General features: G+C 47.6%; 6 protein-coding genes across 8 annotated transcripts; 4 read left to right on the plus strand and 2 right to left on the minus strand.

Moving 5' to 3' along the window:
• Positions 1-54: 54 nt before the first annotated feature.
• On the plus strand, positions 55-1,202 carry LOC117587055 (elongation of very long chain fatty acids protein 4). The gene is made up of 4 exons (XM_034277493.1): positions 55-242; positions 310-472; positions 546-717; positions 779-1,202. The coding sequence occupies exons 1-4, from the start codon at positions 61-63 to the stop codon at positions 1,096-1,098; spliced, it is 837 nt and encodes a 278-aa protein (XP_034133384.1). The 5' UTR covers positions 55-60; the 3' UTR covers positions 1,099-1,202.
• Positions 1,096-3,007, minus strand: LOC117587054 (nedd8-activating enzyme E1 regulatory subunit). The gene is made up of 6 exons (XM_034277492.1): positions 2,928-3,007; positions 2,704-2,868; positions 2,007-2,652; positions 1,617-1,950; positions 1,307-1,555; positions 1,096-1,233 (listed from the first exon to the last, which is right to left on the minus strand). Exons 1-6 carry the CDS (start codon positions 2,993-2,995, stop codon positions 1,121-1,123), a joined length of 1,575 nt encoding a protein of 524 aa, XP_034133383.1. The 5' UTR covers positions 2,996-3,007; the 3' UTR covers positions 1,096-1,120.
• A 541-nt stretch (positions 3,008-3,548) lies between these two features.
• On the minus strand, positions 3,549-4,452 carry LOC117586990. The gene is made up of 2 exons (XM_034277390.1): positions 4,395-4,452; positions 3,549-3,820 (listed from the first exon to the last, which is right to left on the minus strand). Exons 1-2 carry the CDS (start codon positions 4,441-4,443, stop codon positions 3,771-3,773), a joined length of 99 nt encoding a protein of 32 aa, XP_034133281.1. The 5' UTR covers positions 4,444-4,452; the 3' UTR covers positions 3,549-3,770.
• LOC117586989 (CCAAT/enhancer-binding protein gamma) lies at positions 3,770-4,489 on the plus strand. Its single transcript, XM_034277389.1, has 2 exons — positions 3,770-3,921; positions 4,044-4,489. Exons 1-2 carry the CDS (start codon positions 3,802-3,804, stop codon positions 4,293-4,295), a joined length of 372 nt encoding a protein of 123 aa, XP_034133280.1. The 5' UTR covers positions 3,770-3,801; the 3' UTR covers positions 4,296-4,489.
• Positions 4,490-5,089: 600 nt separating this feature from the next.
• On the plus strand, positions 5,090-7,883 carry LOC117586991. Its single transcript, XM_034277391.1, is given in 3 exon segments — positions 5,090-6,813; positions 6,815-7,091; positions 7,149-7,883. Coding segments are annotated over 3 exon segments (2,466 nt in total). The 5' UTR covers positions 5,090-5,328; the 3' UTR covers positions 7,853-7,883.
• Positions 7,884-7,988: 105 nt separating this feature from the next.
• On the plus strand, positions 7,989-19,727 carry LOC117587265 (chromosomal serine/threonine-protein kinase JIL-1). 3 transcript variants are annotated; one of them, XM_034277841.1, is made up of 9 exons: positions 7,989-8,492; positions 9,068-10,157; positions 13,085-13,153; positions 13,234-13,367; positions 14,922-15,006; positions 15,073-15,884; positions 15,951-16,408; positions 16,494-17,023; positions 19,007-19,727. In XM_034277841.1, the coding sequence occupies exons 2-9, from the start codon at positions 9,236-9,238 to the stop codon at positions 19,174-19,176; spliced, it is 3,180 nt and encodes a 1,059-aa protein (XP_034133732.1). In that variant the 5' UTR covers positions 7,989-8,492; positions 9,068-9,235; the 3' UTR covers positions 19,177-19,727. The 3 variants fall into 3 exon arrangements, with proteins under 3 accessions (XP_034133732.1, XP_034133731.1, XP_034133730.1); XM_034277840.1 differs by lacking the exon at positions 19,007-19,727 and adding an exon at positions 17,087-18,633; XM_034277839.1 differs by lacking the exon at positions 19,007-19,727 and having other exon boundaries at positions 16,494-18,633.
• The last annotated feature ends 90 nt before the right edge of the window (positions 19,728-19,817 follow it).

The following is a 19,817-nucleotide window of genomic DNA, read 5'->3' on the forward strand; positions in this document are numbered from 1 at the left end:
GCATTCAGTTTTGCTGAAGAATTCGCCTTAAAGCGAACGTTAAACGTGCAGCGGACAACGATGTCGTTCAATGGCAGCACGAAAATAGGTTTTCCCGGCATTGGCAGCTATCCGTATCCATTTGCGGAGCTGGCGGATGAGCGCACACGGACGTGGCCGCTGGTGGAGTCGCCTTGGAATGCAGCCATCCTGCTGGCCTTGTATTTGCTGATGGTGCGCTATGCACCCAAATGGATGGCCAGGTGAGGCAACCGGCCACTGCCCCATTCCTTGTGCGACGTACAATGCCTCATGAAAGCTTGAACACAGGTACAAACCGTTGCAGCTTCGCGGCCCATTGTTCTGCCACAACCTGGCCATGGCCCTGCTTAATGCCCACATATGCCTGGAACTTTTTACGGCGTCGCGAGCCCTCAACTATAGCATCAGCTGTCAGCCGTGTCGGGTGAGCCATAGCCCCCATGAAATGCGTGTAAGTTTTTCTGTGTTGGGTCTCCGACCCGCACAAATGGCATCAAATTGAGTGAATCTCTTGTGGAATGCAGATTGCCGCGGCCTTTTGGTGGTTCTACATCTCGAAAATTCTCGAATTTGCCGACACGGCCTTTTTCATCCTGCGCCAGAAGTGGTCACAGTTGAGCTTCCTGCATGTCTACCATCACAGCACCATGTTTGCCATGTGCTGGATCGTTGTCAAGTGGATACCAACCGGCTCGAGTAAGTCTCACGCCACAAACCTCATCCTCCTCTAGCTATCTGTATCTGTCTGCTTCCACAGCCTTTCTGCCTGCGATGATGAACTCCTTCGTGCACATCATTATGTACGGCTATTACGCGCTGAGTGCGCTGGGACCCCGCATACAGCCGTATCTTTGGTGGAAGCGCCACTTGACTGCCCTACAGCTGGTGCAGTTTGCCATTGGTCTGGCCTGGGGCTCGCAGGCCATTATCCAGAAATGCGAATACCACACCTGGGTCAGTCTCACCGGAGTCGCCTACATGCTGACGTTTCTCTACCTCTTTGGCCGCTTCTATGCCCAAAAGTACAGGGTAGCAGCAGCGACAGCAGCAGTCAAGCAGCTCAAGTGCAAGGAATAAAGTTCTGAGGGCACAGTTTGTATTACAACTTCAATGTGACACTTTCGGTGCTTACAGCATTGTAAATAAAAGTATTATCAATGGGTTTGTATTGTTTGGTAACAATCTTGATGACCTCCTGGGCAGCACAGCCACCTGTAAGGAAGAATTTAAAGGTTATGAGTTAAATGAGTTGCTTCTAGAGTGCTGCGTGCTTTGTGCCCCTCACCAATGAATGCAGAGACGGCATGCAGCTCGGCGCCGCCGTAGCGACTAATCTCATGCAGCACATCATCGCTGATGGTCGCATGTGTGCCCAAATCGCCTAGCATTTTGCCAGCGATCGTCTTTAGGCGTCCAATGTCCTGCTCGGCAGTGCACTCGCCTGGAATGTGGCCGCATTCGCTGAGGAAACGCTCATAGGCGCGCAGGGCGAAGTTGTAGGCGGTAAGATTGTCCTGCACCTCATTTTCCTCCACTGAAAGGACACGAAATTAATCAAATAAAAGCATTAAGCTGAGTTGAATGGAGCAACTCACTCAATGGCAGCAGTCGGCTGTTTCTCTCATACTCCTCGGCAATGCGTGTGCCACGCATAACCGTCAGACCGGCAGCCTCACGGCAAAACAATCGCACGCTGCGCTCGTCAATTGTGTCTGGGGGCAGGGACAGCTGCTTGAGGTAGTCCTGGCATTTGTGGTACACCTGATCGGCATCTTGCAGCGCCTGCTGGCGATAAATGTTCTGCAGGGCAATGTACGAGTCCGTGTTGGCTGTCATGTCGGGCAGTACTCCAGGCAAAGGCAGATTTCCATTGTTATCGTGTATTAAAAAGCTCTTCAGTGCCTTGGCCATGATCCAGAAGATGTTGCTCTGTGTAATGAACGACAGTCAGTTACCTATCTGCAAATATCTACATTAAGATTTACCTTCTTGGTCAGCAGCTCGCAGGCTTCATCCTCGAATATGGCTTTGAGTGCTGACGGCACAGTGCCTGCACCGAATGCTGTGTTGACCGCCTTGATGGCCTCCTCGTGGTTCTCCTCATCTGCCTTCATCTCCTTTCTGATTACTTCACGCAGTTGGTTTTTCTCCTTGTAGTTGTTGGGCGTCTTGTGGCCATCCGGCTGCTCCTTCTGCCAGATTCTGAGGTATTTGTACAGCACCAGCAGCCAGGGCACCTTGCTTGTTACCTCTGTGCTGTTCAGATGCTCTTGCAGTGCGTGGAACGGTTGAGCCAGACGCAAGTCGAACTGAGGATTGTCCGGATGGGCCTCCACAATACAATGTTCCCGAATCTGGAGGCGGATGGTGCCCATCATGCCCAGCGAGCGGCAGTACAGCAGCGGCACGTTCGACTCCCACAGACGGTTCGAAAGCAACAGCAAAGTTTTTTCATTCAGGTTCGAGGCAATGACTAGGTCAAAGCTGTCGAAGAAATTCGGACGATTTTCCAGAAGATAGTCCACACTTTCGTCCACATAATCACCGTTGACATCGGGATTGAGCTCCTGCAGTAGCTGCTTGCATGCCAACGCCTTCGACTTGCCAATGTAGCTGGCATCCAGGAAGAAACTGAAGGAAAAGAAGCATTAGCCCACATTCTGGACAATATATAGCACCCACTTGTTGCCCAAATCCTCTTCCTTGACGGTGCTACCGTCGGCCACCGTAAATCCCCCGATGCCGGGCAGCACAAGCCCCTTAGCTGTTTCACAGCCAACAGCAGTCACGTTCACCAAGCAAACGGTTGCCGCCTCAAGCAGCGTCTGTCCATGCTCGCCCCAAAGCCTGCACAATGCACATTAAATGAGTCTCAGTTTGGTTTGCGTCAATAGTTATACGTTTACCTGATTTGTCTGTCATATTTTTTGCTTTTATCGGACAATTCTGGCGACTTTGGTGCTGGCGAAGACATTTTTGCAGATAAAATACACTGGCAAATATACCAAAATATACCCTTGCATTTTCAAAATATACTGCATATATACCGCAGATGTTAAATTAGTTTCATCGATTTTGATGTTCTATTTGATATTACTAGCTATTTAGGGGTCTCAGTGCTAAAACTATAATTTAATCTAGTTTTTTAATCAATTTTCCACAAGAAATAAACATACCGTTACACTGTAAATATACATTGAACCCATTTTCGTACCCATTTCGAAATGCAAAGTTCGCCGGGTGGCGAATAATTCAGTCTAGTGCTGCTAAACGTGCGCAGACTTGCTGGTGCTATGTTAGTTATAATTCAAAATCTTGCTTAAAACATTTATTAACTATTACGTATTACATTTTATTTAGTTTTAATTGCATTCGACGCTTGATCTTACCAGCTACATACACGAAATCAGTCTTTACAATAAATAATAAGGCTACAAATTCTGAGCGAACGGAAATCTTGGCTGGCTTTGTGTGGGTGTTGTAGGGTTGGGGCGGTATTTGCTGTTTAAATCTGGTGTATTCTGGTGTATTGTTCATAATTTAATTTATTTAACTGTATAATACCGTAAACTTATTGTCCGAGGGGCAATACTGCGACTGCGCATTTTCCAATACTCGCTCAAGAGCAACCATATGTTTTCCGTCTCCTCTTTGGTAACATTATTCGCGCTGTAATTTCACAACAACACGCTCCGTTGATTGTTGGAGCTACATTGTCCAGGCCCCAGCAGCTTGCACACGGAATTGAACTAAATACAAATTAAAATAATTACGGAGAGTATGCCAGCCAGAAGGAGAACTGCGGCGGCGGCAGCGTCGAGCAGCAAAGACGGAGAATCGCCGATGAGTCCGCAATCCGATGATCCCGCATACCAAATGAAAAGAAAAAAGAACAATGAGGTAAGTGGGATGTAAAGATACGAGTGACCTGCTTGAGGAAGCACACATGTTGCTAGCCTAGATGACCACTCCAAAAATAGCCACACTATAATCTATTGATTTATCTTGTTTTGTTTCTGTAGGCAGTGCAGCGCACACGAGAAAAGACAAAGAAGTCGGCTGAGGAACGCAAGGAGCGCATCGAGAAGTTGAAACGGGAGAACGAGCAGCTCAAGGTGAAGATTAAGTCGGGAAAGAAGCACATAGCCACGCTGCGCGAGCTGATCATACAGGGCGAGAAGACGGAGGATCATCATCGCATCATACAGGAGATTTTGGGCGCCCCAGACTCTGGCGACGACGACGAGGATGACGACGATGATCCCAGCAGTTAGATTGTAGCAGCATGACCAACGAACAATTGCTTTTAATTTACTTTATACTATTCACCTACTTCTAAGCATCTTGACCTGTGTCTGTGTGTGTGTACTAACCGTCATAGACGTCCAGCTTTTCCATGTGCAGGCTGAAGACTTCGTCCATTTTCGTTATCGCGATTTAGTCGCAAAATAAATCCCCGTAAAATGTAGAAATTTTGTGTTTCCAGTGGCTAGGCGTTTTCTACCGTTAGAGCGCTAGTGCCGTTAAGTTTTGCTCTCTTTGTTGCTATCGCTGCTTCCGTTTTTCCAGTTCTGCTGCTGTTGCTTCCGCCTGTTCCATTGATTTATTGCACTTTTATTTTTAACATTGCTCCAACTGTTGACTGCGTGACGGATTTTCTTTTGATAGTTTGAAATGGGGAGTTTTTTGCTTGTAATTAATTGAATTGAAGTCTTCCGCCAATTAGCACACCCGCACGGATCGGATCGGATTGGTACGATTCTGATGGAAGTTTTTTGAGGCTGAAGCGTACAAACGTCACATGGCAGGCAGTCGAAACTGAATTGAACGACAGCTAGAACAGAGCCAGCGGGGCTGTTGAGCGTTTGGGGATACTGTCGCTTATGGTAGGGCCACGGCTAAACGCTTATTTCCTTATTTTTTATTTATAATTTCACGTAACTTATTTTAGTTGTTTTGGTCTCTCTCTCTCTCTCTCTCTCTTGGTGTAAGTCCGCTCTCTCTGCTAGTGTTGAACAACGCCGCTGGTGACAGCTGATCAGGGCTGCATCATTTTTTGTCTGTACAAAATATTTTAAAATTACAATAGCCAAGATTCACCTCTCACAATTCCTTTTAAAGAATGTCACAAAACTAAACAAATTCAAGTAATAATGCTGCTACCCTTAAAGACTTTTGAGCCCGAGCAACCCGCCAGTTTCAACACTTACACGCTGAAGCGCCAGATAGCGAAGCATGGAACGAAAACACAAGAGATGCTGTTTCAAGCGTTCCGATTCAATTTGCAGGATGAGAGAAATGCGCACGATGTCGAAGTCCATCTCGAGTCCAAGCGCCGATATTCGCAGCCAACCCACTGACTCGGGCAACTCCATGCCAGCCGCCGGCAAAGCCTCGTCCAGCTCCGTTTCCCAGATGACCAAAAGTGGCCCCAAGAAACGCTTCTTGTCGTTTCTCTGGCGGGGCAAGGAGTCCAAGGAGCTGCGCAAGCAGCGCATGTCCCTTAAGCAGGCCAAAGCTAGGGGCCTTAAGCCCGATCTCATCATACCACTGAAGGAGCAGGATATTCGCAAGCTCATCCGACTCTACTGCAAGCACGACAATCTGTACAATCCGAAGAACTCGTACTACGGCAACAAGGAGATCGACGAGGACTGCTACATCGACATGACACGCTCCTTTCCCGGCCACACCAGCGACGAGCTGCGCGGCTACCTGGAGGAGCTGAAGAACCTCTTCGAGCGGGAGTACACCATCATCGAGAGCGCCTGCCGCAACTACGGCGAGATCATGACCCCGTCCATCCAGTACTACAACGAGTTCCTCTTTCTGGTGCCCTATTTGTGCATCAACTTTGACAAGAATCGGCCACGCAGCTCCAGCGACCCGGCGCTGGCCAAGCACTCCAGATCCGCCTCCAGCACGATGTCGCAGAAGAAACCCTCCACGACGGAGTTGAAGAATACGCTGGCCACCAACGAGATGCTGCGCAACAAGCTGGCCAATCTGGCGGCCTGTGGCATCTCCCCTTGTGCATGCTTTGGCAAGAGTAGGAAGCGAGACCCCGAAGAGAAACCCAGCGCAAACGAAATCAAGAAGGAGAAGAAGCCAAAGGAGCAGCAGGAGGAAAGTAAAGAAAATAATGAGCCGCTTGCTCATGAGGCGGAGTCGCAGGTGGATGCGGATGGGCATATTACCTTCTCTCCCTCCGCACACAAACGGAAGGCACCGAGCCAGTCCCAGAAGGTGCCCGAATCCAGACTGTCCATTGAATCTTCATTCTACTCCACCGAAAAGGAAAAGGAGGTGACAGACCTGGGTCGAAACTCGCACACAGTCGAAAGGGCCCCGCCAGAGGAAGAATTCCGGCAGGAGCGGAGACCTAGTGGCCCAGGGATTTGTCCACGTGAACTGCCATGCCCTGCGGCTGCACCTGTGGCCCAGAAGATGAGCCCATCCGCTGCTGAGATGCCGGGTGGGAATGCCCAACAGGTACAGATGCTCTGCGACATGATTCGAACAGAACTGACCTCAGCGCCGGACTTTATTTACTTCGATGCCAAGTGGCGGATCATCGAGATACTGCGTGAGGTGCATAAACGCCAGCTGGTCCACCTGAAGGGCACTCCGATCTGCAATGGGCAACGCTGTCCGCCTGCACCGCCACTCAAGAAGTTTCCGCCCAGCCAGAATTCCTCGCGAAGAGGTTTGCCGGTGCCGGGACAAAAGGTCGGAGCAGCACGCGCCTGCGACTGTCAGTTCTGCCGTCGGCCCACGAACTGAATCGAGCAAATCCATCTCACTCGGCGCTATCAGCAAGAACCCTGACCCACTTACGGCAGATAAGCGTCTGGCTGGGCAGCTTCCTTGTTTTCTCCCAAGCGAGCGAGCGGCAGATACAAAATCGCTCGAGATGGAAGTGGAGGCATTTCTGAACAGTTCCAAGCTGCTGCAGCACTGGCCAAGCTGCCTGGTTGGTGTGCTCCTCGTTTTATTCATTAAATACATCGTCCGCAAGCGCAAGGATAGCTCCAAGCAAGATGTAACTGTCAGGGATGAGGATATAGCAAGTATATTGATAGTAACTAAGTCATTGTTTGGTCATTCTTCATTTAATTTCCTTGCAGCCGAGTTCGAAGAGGTAGCTGACGGCGACCTGCAGCCCGCTCTGGAGGAGAAGCCGCATGTGCAGTTCGTTCCTGGCCAGACCCTCAATCCCAATGGCGCCCAGCGCTTCTATGAGCTGGTGTGTGGACGGCGTAGCATCCGCTCGTTCAGTGCCTTGCCGAAGCCCAGCCTCAGCGTCATTGAGGAGTGCATAAGGGCGGCAGGAACTGCTCCGAGTGGAGCGCACACAGAGCCCTGGACGTTTTGTGTCGTGGAGGAGGCCAGAGTCAAGCAATCCGTGCGCTGGATTGTGGAGCACGAGGAGCAGATCAATTACAACAAGCGCATGCATCCCCAGTGGGTCACGGATTTGCGACCGCTCCAAACAAGCCATGTGAAGCCGTATCTCATGGATGCGCCCTATCTGATCCTGATTTTTAAGCAGACCTACGGCACCACCAAGGAGGGACGAAGGAAAACCCACTATTACAATGAAATCTCCACGTCCATTTCTGCCGGAATCCTGCTGTGCGCCCTGCAGGCAGCGGGTCTATCATCGCTGGTCACAACTCCCCTGAACTGTGGCCCTGCTTTGAGGGAGCTGCTCCAGCGACCGGAGAACGAGAAACTGCTGATTCTCCTGGCTGTGGGCTATCCGTCGGACGACTGCAAGGTGCCCGACTTGGAGCGCAAACGTCTGGACGAGATCATGGTTAAATATTAACATTTACATTCCAAATAAATTACTAAATGTGCTTTGGTTTGTTTTCTCTAAATCAGGGCTGCAAAATCCTATCGATAGCACAATCGATACATCCGATGTTTCTGAACCCTGTCAGTGTTGAACAAATATTTGGCAGTTTGTGGTTTTCCCACACTCGTATGACACAAACGCAAAAGAAAAATTTCATCGGTCGCGCCGTGGTCTGAGAAAAAAATTAGTGGAATATTCCACTAAATAATTGCAGTTTGTGCGCCACTAGTGGATAATAAAGTGGCTGAAAAGCACACTAATCCGTGGATTGATTGTGTTCTGTGGCAGCACTCAAGGTGGCTGTAGCTAATAAGTGTCCCACGAATGAGAGCGTAAAGCAGATGGCGGAGAGCGTCCCGCGCGTCAGTGTGTGTGTGTGCGCGTGAATGAGAAGTAGAAAGCGGCGGTAAAAACCTTGTTCGCGTGTAAAAACCTACACATATAAAACGAGATATTTAATAAATAATTATTTCGTTGGTGCATCTCGAGTAAAAAAACAGTGAAACATATCCTTGAGCGTCCAACGCCAGCAGCGCAGCAAGCGATCGGAGATAGCAGACGAAAACAAAACGCGTCCCCTGGAACCGCCGATACCGAGGAATGCCAGCGTGTGAGTGTGAAAAGTAAAATGTGGGAATTGAAGAGGAGGTGGAGGCGAAAACTGTAGCGTAACGCACTCAGCTAAAGATGGTGATAATAGCAAACGCAGCATTAAATTGTTGAATAATATTTAAGCCCATACCAGTGCTGCAAAAATCACCCTGCAATATCATCAGTGTTGCGAATTGCCCAGCCCCACGCATAATCCAAACTCGCCCTCCCAGCCTCACAGTTCCATCAAGTGTCTTCTCCTGTCCCGTCCGTCGTAAAATATTATTTTAGGTTCTTATTGTTCGCGTGGTGAGAGAGTGTGGGGGGCGCCCTCTTTCGTTAAACTAACATTAACTCTGTATCCTATTGAAACTATTGAGCAGAGAGCGGCATAACTTTGCTGAAACTGTACCATATTGTGGGTAGCGGAAGGGGAATGGTCATGGGCAGGGGCACGGCATGGCATGGCATGTGGGGGCCTACGGTGGGCACCACTTAAATGCGACGAAAATAGATTCCATGACAATGTCGACTGTGAGCCAAAGATTATAAAACTAATTATATTTCCATTGTTTATTTTCTCTCATCTTGCAGACCAACAATGCGACATGATAGTCAGCAAACAGACCTTTTAAGTTGTTGTCACTGTTAGAATTGTTGAATTGTTTACAACTTGTTGCCTACGTAAGGGATACGTAGAGAAAAGCATCAAGTAGAAGCAACGAATCAGCATCCCTATCAGATCCCAGTCAAGCCACATAAATGAGTAGTCGCCCGCAGAAGCAGCCGACCGAGATGGTGGGCAACTTAAAGCCCAGCGGCCGAGAGTCGCGCCGCAAGGCTGCAGTGGTGGCGGCGGCGTTGATTACTGCCTCAGAAGATGCCAATGAGGAGCATCGCACTAATGGGCATGCCACAAATGTTGGTGGCAAGCGCAGGCGGGCCAGCAAGTCTGGCAAGTCGCCCGTCCTGACCAACGGCGACAGCAAGAGGCCCAAGCTGAAGCAACAGAATCCAGAGAGCGCGACCACCACGAGGACCAACAACAAAAGGTACATTGCCTGTAGCAATAACAACAACAACAACAATAACAACAGCAAAAACATTAATGTGACCAATGGTCAGCAACACAACAACAACAAGAAGGCCACCAACGCCAATAACACCCCATCGCCATCGCCCCCAAAAGCAGTAGCAGCGACGGCGACGGCAGCAGCAACAGCGAAAAAGCAAGAAGACTACAATTACCGTGACACCATGTCGCCACCCACACCGCCCTCGCCTCCATCACCCCCAATCAATGTGGCTGAGGTGGTGTGCATTTCCGATGGAGAGAGCGAGGAGAACGAACCGGCTGATTACTTTGACAGGGATACGGAGGAGGAGGACGACGAAGAGGAGCCTGAATTGGTGGAAGTGGAGGAGGAGGAGGTGGTTCTGGTGAACGACACAGCCTCCACCCCCACGACAAAACTGCAGCTAAAGAACATTAATCCTAAGAACATAGCTGCAGCCGCGGCAGCAGCAGCGGCGGCAGCAGAAGCGGCAGCCGTAGCCGCGGCAGCTGCAGCAGCAGCCGCATCACCCAACTTAGGCATCCCCACCAGCAACAGCACGCCGCTGGATCTTAACAACGAGGCGCATCAGAAGGACCTGGAAGCCGTGACAGATCTACGTTCCTACGGTGAGTCAGGGGGAAAATTCCAATCAAGTTTCATTCCAACATCCAGTTTCCCCATCTCTGGGTAACTACAGTCAAGCTTGCCAAAGATGAGCACGTTGAAATCTCAGTAAATTGAACTCTGAAAAAAGACCAAAGCAGTTATCAGATGGAAGAAATAATACACATTTCCGGGAAACATTTCCGTCTAATGAATATTTTTGGCAAGGTCAACCTATGGTACTTCTACTGTATTCTCATATTTCAGTCATCGGAGCACAACAAATGGTTAGTTAGTCAAAGAAGAGCGGGGTGGGTGGCTGTGCTTCCGTTGCAACTTGGTCAATGCCGAGCGGCATTTGGTATCCTTTTGAAAGTGGAGCACATGCATTTAACCTTGACACAATTACCCACTAACCGTCGACCCTGTGCGTATAGTTCCGCCCCCCAGGCTGCCTGCCTTCGGGAGCGGTGCATGTGAATGCCATATTGGGTGTTGGGTGTGGATTCCACTGACCGAAAGTTCTCCCGCCAGTTTTCGCATCTATTCACGTCTCCACAACAACATTAACAGGCAGGGGGCATGCAGACGACAGACGACGACACATTCGGATGGCACAGTGGAATCGGTTGATGCCCATTTATCAATGAAATGTATCCGGCTTACAAATTCATTATTCATTACCAGCTGTTCTTCTCACCAATTTCTATCGTAGCATGTGCCGCTAGTTTTTGGAAGCTCGAATTTCTCAGCGATTGAGAAAACGAAAGTTTCCAACCCACTGTCTTTCGCTTTTCGACATCGACGTGCCAAGGTGTATTTATTTAGGGGTAAGGGAACCTCTCCCATGCAATAGTACAGAACAGTCGTTAAAAGCATAAAGAGCGCAACAGATGGAGTGCATTTTTGGTAATGCCTCACCCTAAATTCATACATACGCCGTGTATGTATGAATGTGTGTGTGTCCATGCTTGTTTGCATAAACGTGCGATTGGAAATGGTTAGCAGGGAATGGGTGCAGTGCAGTAGTAGACAATTTATTTACTTGAACTTGACAATGCAACTCCTCGAACATTAGCTATAGGAACCCGTTAGCCTCTGTAGATAATTGCCTTTAATCGCTATTTGAGTTGTTTAATGATTAAACATTCCAGTTAAATGCTTATCTTTACTCCTCCTCTTTACCCATTTCGTTCTCTCTTCACACCCCTACGTGATCTGATCGTCAGAGAATGCTCTCGCCGTCTGCCTCTCAGTGCTGCTCTGTACAGCACCGCACCCGTTCTGTTAACATACAGCTGTATACCAGAAGTGCACTATGTACAGAATTTTGGACAAACATTTGCTTCCTATAAGATGGGAGGGGGTGAGGATAACAAAACCAGATGATGGCAACCGAACGGACATTCCTACTTGTTGCTCGATTGTCGTCATTGTCTTTTCTTTTTTCGGTTTTGCGTTCATTAAACTTTGCACAGAACACGATGAGAGAAACACATTCTGTGCGGTTATACAGTTTAAGAACCTGCTATATTTATATTGCATATCAAGGCCAGTTGCTGTTAAGCATTGCGGTTTCTAGATAGACGCCTTAAAAAATTATTTGTATAATTCGTTAAATGAGTGTTCCCTAATTGTAGATTTTAATTGTTTGAAATAAAGTAGAGTTTCAAAGTATTGATAGCAGACGCTCTGCAGAAAATTCGGTGAATCCATATCCCACCCCTGAAACCATTTTGACAATGAACATTTATAAATAAGTATTTATATTAGCCACAGCAAGAGGTGTCTGGTACCAGAACTGCCGCATATTGTGTATATAATGGTTCAACTTCTTGCCTCTGCTTGTGGGAGTCCCTCAAGTTTCCCCCTTTGTGGATGCCATCTCATATTTTGACACTTGTTTTTCTCCAGTTCTTGTTGAATCAATAATTCAATTGAATGAGTTGCTTACCACAATTCACCCTTCCACTCAGGCTCTCGGGTGTTTTTAGGTTATTGTACCCTAAAGACATTCAGTGTGTTTTGCCTGTGTTTCGTGTAAATTACCTTTACTCGTTGTTAGCAACTTGTATTTTCAAATAAAACAACAGGTTTGTTCCAACGCAAGGCGGTTTCATTAACCTCTTACGAAGTTTGTGTCAATGCGCCCCAAATTTCACAACAATTCGACATTTTGGTAGTACATTTGTTATACAAGGGTTGAATGGACACGAGCGAAAGCGTCGTTGGAACTATCCAATGATTCAAACGGATGACACTCCCGTTGAGAAGAGGCATTCTCTTAAAGGTCAAGTAGGTTCAAGGACAAGTTAGCACATTAGTGTTAGTTAGAAGAGTGGGAGGTGTCCATGTAGGCCTGTAGGAGCAGGCCTGTGCCTATGTGCATAAAGTACTCTTGGCGAAATTTTATGAAATAAGCTGGATTAGGCATGTGTCTGGGCCACGAAATAATCGTAAATTCTACCCATTTTGGCGAGACGACGGACAGGCCAACGAACCGTTGTTGCCTCTGCCTATACAAATATGTATGGCTGTTTGGATATATTGAACGTGTATGGACAGGGAGAATATTAAGAGAGAGCATTCGAAAGGCGAGAGCGGTGGTGAACATATTTGCTTGGCATTGGGGGTTCGGTTGTTTCGCAGGCTTTGATCGTCTTTCATTTAATATCTCCCCCCAACCCCTTTTGTTTTAGAATAGATTCCCATGTAAACATAGAACTCCAGGAAATGCCTTATTTTGATAAGCTTCAAATTCTAGTCTAAAGACTCAAATACCCATAAAAATCCAACAAAATGCGCTCGCCTTTGACTCTGTTTGAATCTTTCGGCTCATATAAAAGTGACATGGGGGAAACTTGGATATGTTGGGAAATTTATATCTATTCTTTTAATTATTTAAGAATTGAATTGTATCCAAATATTTATCCATATATTTCTCACACAGTAAAACTATACAGTGAAGAGGCAGTGAGTCTAGTCGACTTTGAAATAATACGCGTGCTGGGTACTGGCGGTAAGTGGATCTTTTTATACATATTTACATATATGTATGTAAACCTTGAAGTTACTTTACATTTCCAATTCTATATACAGCGTATGGACGAGTTTTCCTTGTACGAAAACTGACTCGTCACGATGCGGGCCAGTTGTATGCCATGAAGGTCCTAAACAAGATAACCGTTGTGCAGAAACGTAAAACGGCCGAACACACCAAAACAGAGCGAGTGGTAAGTACTTAACGGGTGGGAGAAGGGAGGATGTGATATACAGCCCTTTTAATCGCAGCAAGCGAAGAGACGGGGAACGTGTCCCAATCGCAGCGACTTTTTGCAATTGTTTATTTTCTCGGTTTATGTACTTGTTCCGTTACCTTTTTACCGTTGCCCCTGGCTGCGTGCTGGTTTTGCAATCACTGCTGCCGAACTTATTTTTCTCAATAAAAGTGCAGCTCTTTGAAGACAGAGACAACCTTCGAGCTGCACACGTACAGTTTCCAGTAGCAAATCAAGAAAGAAGAGAGGAGTAGAGTAGATAAAGAGTAAACGAGGAAGCAAAACAAGGAGGAAAAGCCACGAATCGACGTGAATCTTCTTGTGACCCACATTTCGACTTGTTCTTGTTGCACCGGCATAAAGATAACGGAGTAATGCAGAGAGAGAGAGAGAGAGAAAGAGACGACATAAAGAGAGGATAACTAGGGAGCGAACATAAGCGGCAAGGTAAATTAAGTAGAAGGTAAATCAGCCAAACCTGTTTCAGGTACTCTTCAGAGTGGTGAGAGCGGAACTTATTGACCTCATATTTAATGTACCTTGGCAAGAGTGAGCTTAAATAGGAAGAGAGTAGGAGAATAGGAAAGAGAGAGAGCTTCGATCAATAGTGGTAGTTGTTACTGGCAGCGGCAACTGAAACCGGTTTTCGGTGGCGACATTGAGAGAATCGCAGTAAATCAATGAAAATAGAAACCGAAAAGAAAATAACAAAAATTCGTTAAATAACTGCAAACAGGTGCAGCTGGAGGGGGTGGGATCGAGCGAGCGAGTGAGAGCACGAGAGGCCGTGATAAGCAGCGCGCATTGTCTGACAGATAAATTGAACAAATTTACAATTGGGCAGCCAACGGCAACTGCCATGCCCTGCTTTACTCTTTCGCCTGGTGTTCGGTGCTATTAACGTTTCTCCCTCCCACCGATAGCCGACATTCCGACAAACAAACAGTCAGACGATTGCCGCCGTGGGGGTGTGGGCGGGAGCACTCGTTTTTTTCAAGGTACCAATGCCTCTGTGCCACTAACCCAGTTGTAGCCTATAGCCCAGAGCCCGGCAACCAGATAGCCGGCTATCTACAATTTGGCCAAAATAGAAAGGAACAAAACCTGAAATGTGAAAGTTTTTCTTCTTCCCAACAATTGCAAATGGAAAAAGAAAGAGAAAGACAAAAGCGAAAACGAAAATCTTTTATAATTGAAATGATTTCTGGCTGAAGTAACTGTTAACTGTTTTAGTTATCCATTTTCCACCCACCCACCCTCTTTCTCTCTTGCTATGTATCAACTTATGAGCACTGCCTAAACGTGAGAGCAGCTGCAATGAAGTGCACGTACGCACACGCACACTCACACTCACACAGCAGCTGCTTACACACAGCATTTGAGAAGTATCTAAAGCAGCGAAAAAAGGCACACAAAGAGAATCGCTAAAAAATATTTCCGAGATCGCACTTTTCGATGGTTGTTGATGTTGTGTTTACTGTAACCCTAATTATTGCCCCCTCTTTTCAGGTACTGGAAGCCGTACAGCGCAGCCCCTTCCTGGTCGGCCTCCACTACGCCTTCCAGTCAACAACGAAACTTTATCTGGTTCTCGGTAAGATTACCCAGATGATTGCAGCTTTATGTTGACCAAATTACCATAATGCCAATGATTTTGCAGACTTTGCCAAGGGCGGGGAGCTGTTCACACATCTGTATCATGCCGAGCATTTTGATGAGCCGCGTGTGCGCGTCTATATTGCCGAGGTGGTGCTGGCTCTGGAGCAACTGCATCAGCTGGGCATCATCTATCGCGACATAAAGCTCGAGAATATCCTGCTGGATGGAGACGGACACATTGTCCTGTCGGACTTTGGGCTCTCGAAGATCCTATCGGAGGAGAATGATCACCGTGCGCACAGCTTTTGTGGCACCCTGGAGTATATGGCCCCGGAGATTATACGCACTGGTCCGCCGGGTCACGACAGTGCCGTCGATTGGTGGTCTGTCGGTGTTCTGACCTTTGAACTACTCACCGGAGGGTCACCCTTTGCCACGTCTGATGGCCAGAGCCAACAGTCGGAGATCTCAAGGCGCATACAAAGGGACCAGCCGCAGATACCGTCAACATTCAGTGCGCCTGCCAGAGACTTTGTGCTGAAAATGCTGGAGAAGAACCCCAAGCTGCGCCTGGGCAAGAACGATCGCGATGCCAAAGAGATCAAGCAGCATCCCTTCTTCCACGGCATCAACTGGTACGATCTGCGCGCCAAGCGGCGCAAGGCCCCCTACAAGCCCGTTCTCACATCCGAAGATGACGTCCAGAACTTCAGCAGCGAGTTCACCGAACAGCGGCCAGAGGACGTAGAATGCGAAGCACCCCCAAGTCGCATTCGCCTTTTTCGGGGATACACCTATGTGGCGCCCGAGCATTTGGAACAGATGCGCAGGGACAGCAACTGCCACATTGAGTATTGCAATAAAGGATTACTGGTCAGTGAAAAGTCTCTCTGCCACTTCCAAACTTATGTTAATCTCCTGTCTCTCTATCACCATCAGAATATGCCATCAAGACCGCAGGACCTCGATCTTGGCAGTCGCACTGCGGGCGGATCCTACGGTACCTGCTACTTTGCCGTGGACAGCACCAACGATATGATATTCATGGTCAAGGTTGTTCCACTCTCAAAGTTTCGTGCATCCGAGGTGGATGCCCTGACCTCCTGTGCCATGGATGATGAAGGCCACCAGAACATTGTCCAATATCTGGGCACGTTCCGGGACAAATGCGACACATGGATCCTCACGGAGTTCCTTGTTGGCGAGGAGCTTTCCGCACCCATTAAACGCAATGCCCTGAATGAGCGAACCTGCCGAGATCTCTTCCGACAGATTCTGGAAGCAGTGCGACACATCCACTCGAAGAAGTTCATCCACGGTGACTTGAAGCCCGAGAACATTGTGTTTGAGAGTCGTGATGATATGGTGGTGAAGCTGGTGGACTTTGGCAGTGCCTGGTGGGTGTCTCTCTCTCTCTCTCTCTATTGCACCTTGCCTTTATTTATTCTCATCGCATTATCGTTACTTCTCTGGTGTCCACAGTTACAGCAGCAGCTTCACGAGCTGGCAGGACAAGCCGCGTTACACTCTGGACTATGCACCGCCGGAGATGCTCAAGGATCCCAATATGGTCACGTATACGCCGGCCGTCGATGTCTACGGGCTTGGCGCGACACTGTACACGATGCTGGTGGGCCATCCGCCCTATCGCCAGGACCAGGAGGACAAGGAACACTCTCCGGATATCCATCATCAGTTGCGTAGACGCATGCAGACCGAGACATTCAATCATGAGGCCAAGCTCTGGCTAAGTGCCAGCCCGGAATTCCGCAGGCTGGTAGAGTGGTGCATGCAGCGCGATCCCGCCAACCGTCCGCAACTTGATGATATATTGGCGAGCAACTGGGTTCAGTCTGGTGACTTGGACGTTGCAATTATTGTGCCACCGCCACCCCTGCCTGAAGAACAGGAGGAGCAAAAGGTGGAAGACAAGGAGGAGCATAAAGAGGTGCATGAGAAGGAGAAGGAGGTGGTTAAAAAAGACGACGATAGCTTGAAAAAGTCGACAACAGGTATGTTACCCGCTAATGCGGCAAAGGACGATATCGACACCATCAACTTGCTCCACCTTCCAGCATCGTCGGGCGAGTCGTTCTTGATTCGCCCCGCAGCATCACCGCCTCTGTCCGAGGACGAAGACTTTAGGGAACGCATTGAAATCCACTCTGAAAGCGATTTCTTGGGCTTCCATGAGAATCTGCCGCCCCTTAAACTGCCCTCCCAATATTTTGGGGAGCTGCCACTGCCCGTGATCGTGGAGGAGACGTCCCACGCAATGTTGCCGCCACCGCCGCTTGATCCAGTTGCTGTTGCTCCAGTTGCGCTTACTCCAAAAACAGAGGCCGAAGAGTTAACAAACAGACGGCCAAGAACACGCCAGCAAAGGCAAACCGAGACCAATGTACTTCCGCCTGTTGTAGCAATGAATGAATCTACCACAGATGCGGAGGACAGCAAGGTCGGTCTCTACCTGCTGATGCAACAACTGCCGCCACCTGCAGAAGAGGTACCGCTCACAACCAGCACCACCACGACATCAATAGCAAAACGAATCGCACGCACATTGCCCGCCACGAAATCCAGCCAAATGGGCCGCTCGAAACCTGACAGTGAGAATCTCGTTGGCTTTTCAAAGACGCAAGCTTCGTGGCGAAAATCGCGGGCCAGCTGGCGACACTTCTGCCTCGTCCTCAGTAATGCACAGAAGATTCTAAAGCGCTTTAAGGTACAACGCCAAGTATACTGCTTACCGCATATTAAAGTCGAGATCACTGACGAGGATGTAGTAAATTTGCCTCAGATATATCCTCGACCAAAAGCGCGTAAGCAGCAGCTGCGGCCGCTCAAGGTGCCGCGACCACCAACGCGCGTCCAACCAGAAAGAGCGCGTGCCCTGCGCCAGCGGTACGTGTTCGAATGACGTCGCGCCGTCGGTCGATGGTTCGGCAAAGGAGCGGCGACGGGTAGTGTCGTGGAGGTGCTGGATGACGATGAGGATGGAACAAATGCGGACGCGGACGCGGGTGGGGAGGAGCGCCAACTGCAAGCGGTGCTGGCGGCGACCATGCAGTGGGCGTCTGGCTCCAGAAGGCAACTGGGCAGCTGACGACAGATGCGGACAGATGGTGGCAGGACAACAAAGAGGACAACTAGGGCTAGGCCGCAGCGTGTAGTAACTGTCTAACTGCCACACAACTACCCACAAAGAGATACACACACACACCAACATACAGACTAACACTGAAAGCAAGAGTCGAAGGATCCGCAAGGAGCACCAAAGATCCTTTCAAGTTTTGTTATATACTATAATAGATAATATAAAACCTTTGGACATAAGTTGGGACACCTCTTTGCCAACCATCTGTGCGGAAAATGGCTCACGACCCCGTCACAAATGGTAGCAAGAGGATATGAGATGAGAGTTAAAAGTAAACCGGGCAACAATTCTTATAAAATATATATTCTATATGCGATATGTTGTGCTAGTTAATTTTTAAATAGCCTAATTGTAATTACAAATTCAATAATAAATCGGGAATCGTACGCTAGTCCGCTTCTTGTTCAAGCGGCGATCCTAAGATCCATTTAGATACGATACCAGAGAATGTAACAATCACTAAAATCATTTATCAGTTATATAGTTATTAGTTAAGCTCAACAAACATTGATAAAGAGACACCACACCACACCACGCCACACAGACATCATCCAACGACCTCTCATGCTGTAACCACATATATCTACCTGCTAAAGTTTCTTTAAGTTTTGCTTCTAGTTTCGTTAAACATATTCCTCATTCAGATACTGATTTCTACACCACCACACCATATCATCATTATCTTTTGTTTGTTTCGACACCAATCCATGGATACGGCATTTGCTCGAATGTAGTTGCCAGTGATATTCAGGAGGGGTTACTTGTGCCTACTCCAGGTGGATTTGGCAACGCTTTGCACCCTAAAAAATCTAATATTTCCTTGCAATACTAATTTCAGCGAACGGATGGAGACTGCGACTTCGTCCACGAAATCGGTGCTATCGAATTAAAGCGTGTGCAAAACTGAGTGGTCACCTTTTTATAGCTTTAACAGCTTTTTGGCTGTTTTTGTTTTTGTTAATAGGCTCTGTGAATGTTCATTTTATTGAAATTGTTTGTTATATTTAGTTCATCATCTTAAAAGAGTCATCGTTGAATGGCAAATAAAATCTACAGTAGAACAAGAAAATTGTACTTCCGGTTGCTTGGGTCGAAGCCCGGATACTCAGAGAGCGTTTAATTCGTTATTAAAGACTGTTTTTTTTTAACTTTTTTTGTATTTTTGTATTGTTTATTTGTTTGTACATTGATTTTAACATCCAAGCTTGAACTTTCACACCGCCCACACACACAAAACCCTCCGCTGAAACATAAACAAAATACCAACTCACATATCGAACTTTTGTAAATTTGCTATAGAGTCGATTAAATAAAAGAGTAAAGTTAAAAAGATGATACACAGAGATCATGGTGTAGTGTACATTTTAGTATAAACGAAGTAACAATTTATATTAAAGTTGCCTTTAAACCAGTTGCCTTAGAATGAACACAGACAGACACAAACGTAAAACCAAAACTCCAAGAAGATGTTGCAATAAAAAAGGTGTATAAATGTGTAAGAAACAAAACAAAACCTGATCAATCAAGTGGATGCTGTTGTGTTTGGCAAAGAGTTCTTTTTTTTTACATATATAAAGAAACGATATGAAGGAACACCACAGCAAACGCAAAAGCAAAAGCAATTTGTCGTAGCCTAAGGACACACACAT

This window comes from Drosophila guanche, unplaced genomic scaffold (genome assembly GCF_900245975.1).
Source record: "Drosophila guanche unplaced genomic scaffold, DGUA_6, whole genome shotgun sequence".
Lineage (NCBI taxonomy): Eukaryota > Metazoa > Arthropoda > Insecta > Diptera > Drosophilidae > Drosophila > Drosophila guanche.

Coding starts and splice junctions, on each gene's coding strand:
- LOC117587055 (XM_034277493.1), top strand. CDS start 61: ATGTCGTTCAATGGCAGCACGAAAATAGGTTTTCCCGGCATTGGCAGC. Junction 243..309: donor GCACCCAAATGGATGGCCAG/GTGAGGCAACCG, acceptor GCTTGAACACAG/GTACAAACCGTTGCAGCTTC. Junction 473..545: donor ATAGCCCCCATGAAATGCGT/GTAAGTTTTTCT, acceptor TGTGGAATGCAG/ATTGCCGCGGCCTTTTGGTG.
- LOC117587054 (XM_034277492.1), bottom strand. CDS start 2,995: ATGTCTTCGCCAGCACCAAAGTCGCCAGAATTGTCCGATAAAAGCAAA. Junction 1,556..1,616: donor CAGCCGACTGCTGCCATTGA/GTGAGTTGCTCC, acceptor GTGTCCTTTCAG/TGGAGGAAAATGAGGTGCAG. Junction 1,234..1,306: donor TGCCGTCTCTGCATTCATTG/GTGAGGGGCACA, acceptor TCTTCCTTACAG/GTGGCTGTGCTGCCCAGGAG.
- LOC117586989 (XM_034277389.1), top strand. CDS start 3,802: ATGCCAGCCAGAAGGAGAACTGCGGCGGCGGCAGCGTCGAGCAGCAAA. Junction 3,922..4,043: donor AAAGAAAAAAGAACAATGAG/GTAAGTGGGATG, acceptor TTGTTTCTGTAG/GCAGTGCAGCGCACACGAGA.
- LOC117586990 (XM_034277390.1), bottom strand. CDS start 4,443: ATGGACGAAGTCTTCAGCCTGCACATGGAAAAGCTGGACGTCTATGAC. Junction 3,821..4,394: donor AAAGCTGGACGTCTATGACG/GTTAGTACACAC, acceptor CCGCCGCCGCAG/TTCTCCTTCTGGCTGGCATA.
- LOC117587265 (XM_034277839.1), top strand. CDS start 9,236: ATGAGTAGTCGCCCGCAGAAGCAGCCGACCGAGATGGTGGGCAACTTA. Junction 15,885..15,950: donor ATTGCAATAAAGGATTACTG/GTCAGTGAAAAG, acceptor TATCACCATCAG/AATATGCCATCAAGACCGCA. Junction 16,409..16,493: donor GTGGACTTTGGCAGTGCCTG/GTGGGTGTCTCT, acceptor TGGTGTCCACAG/TTACAGCAGCAGCTTCACGA.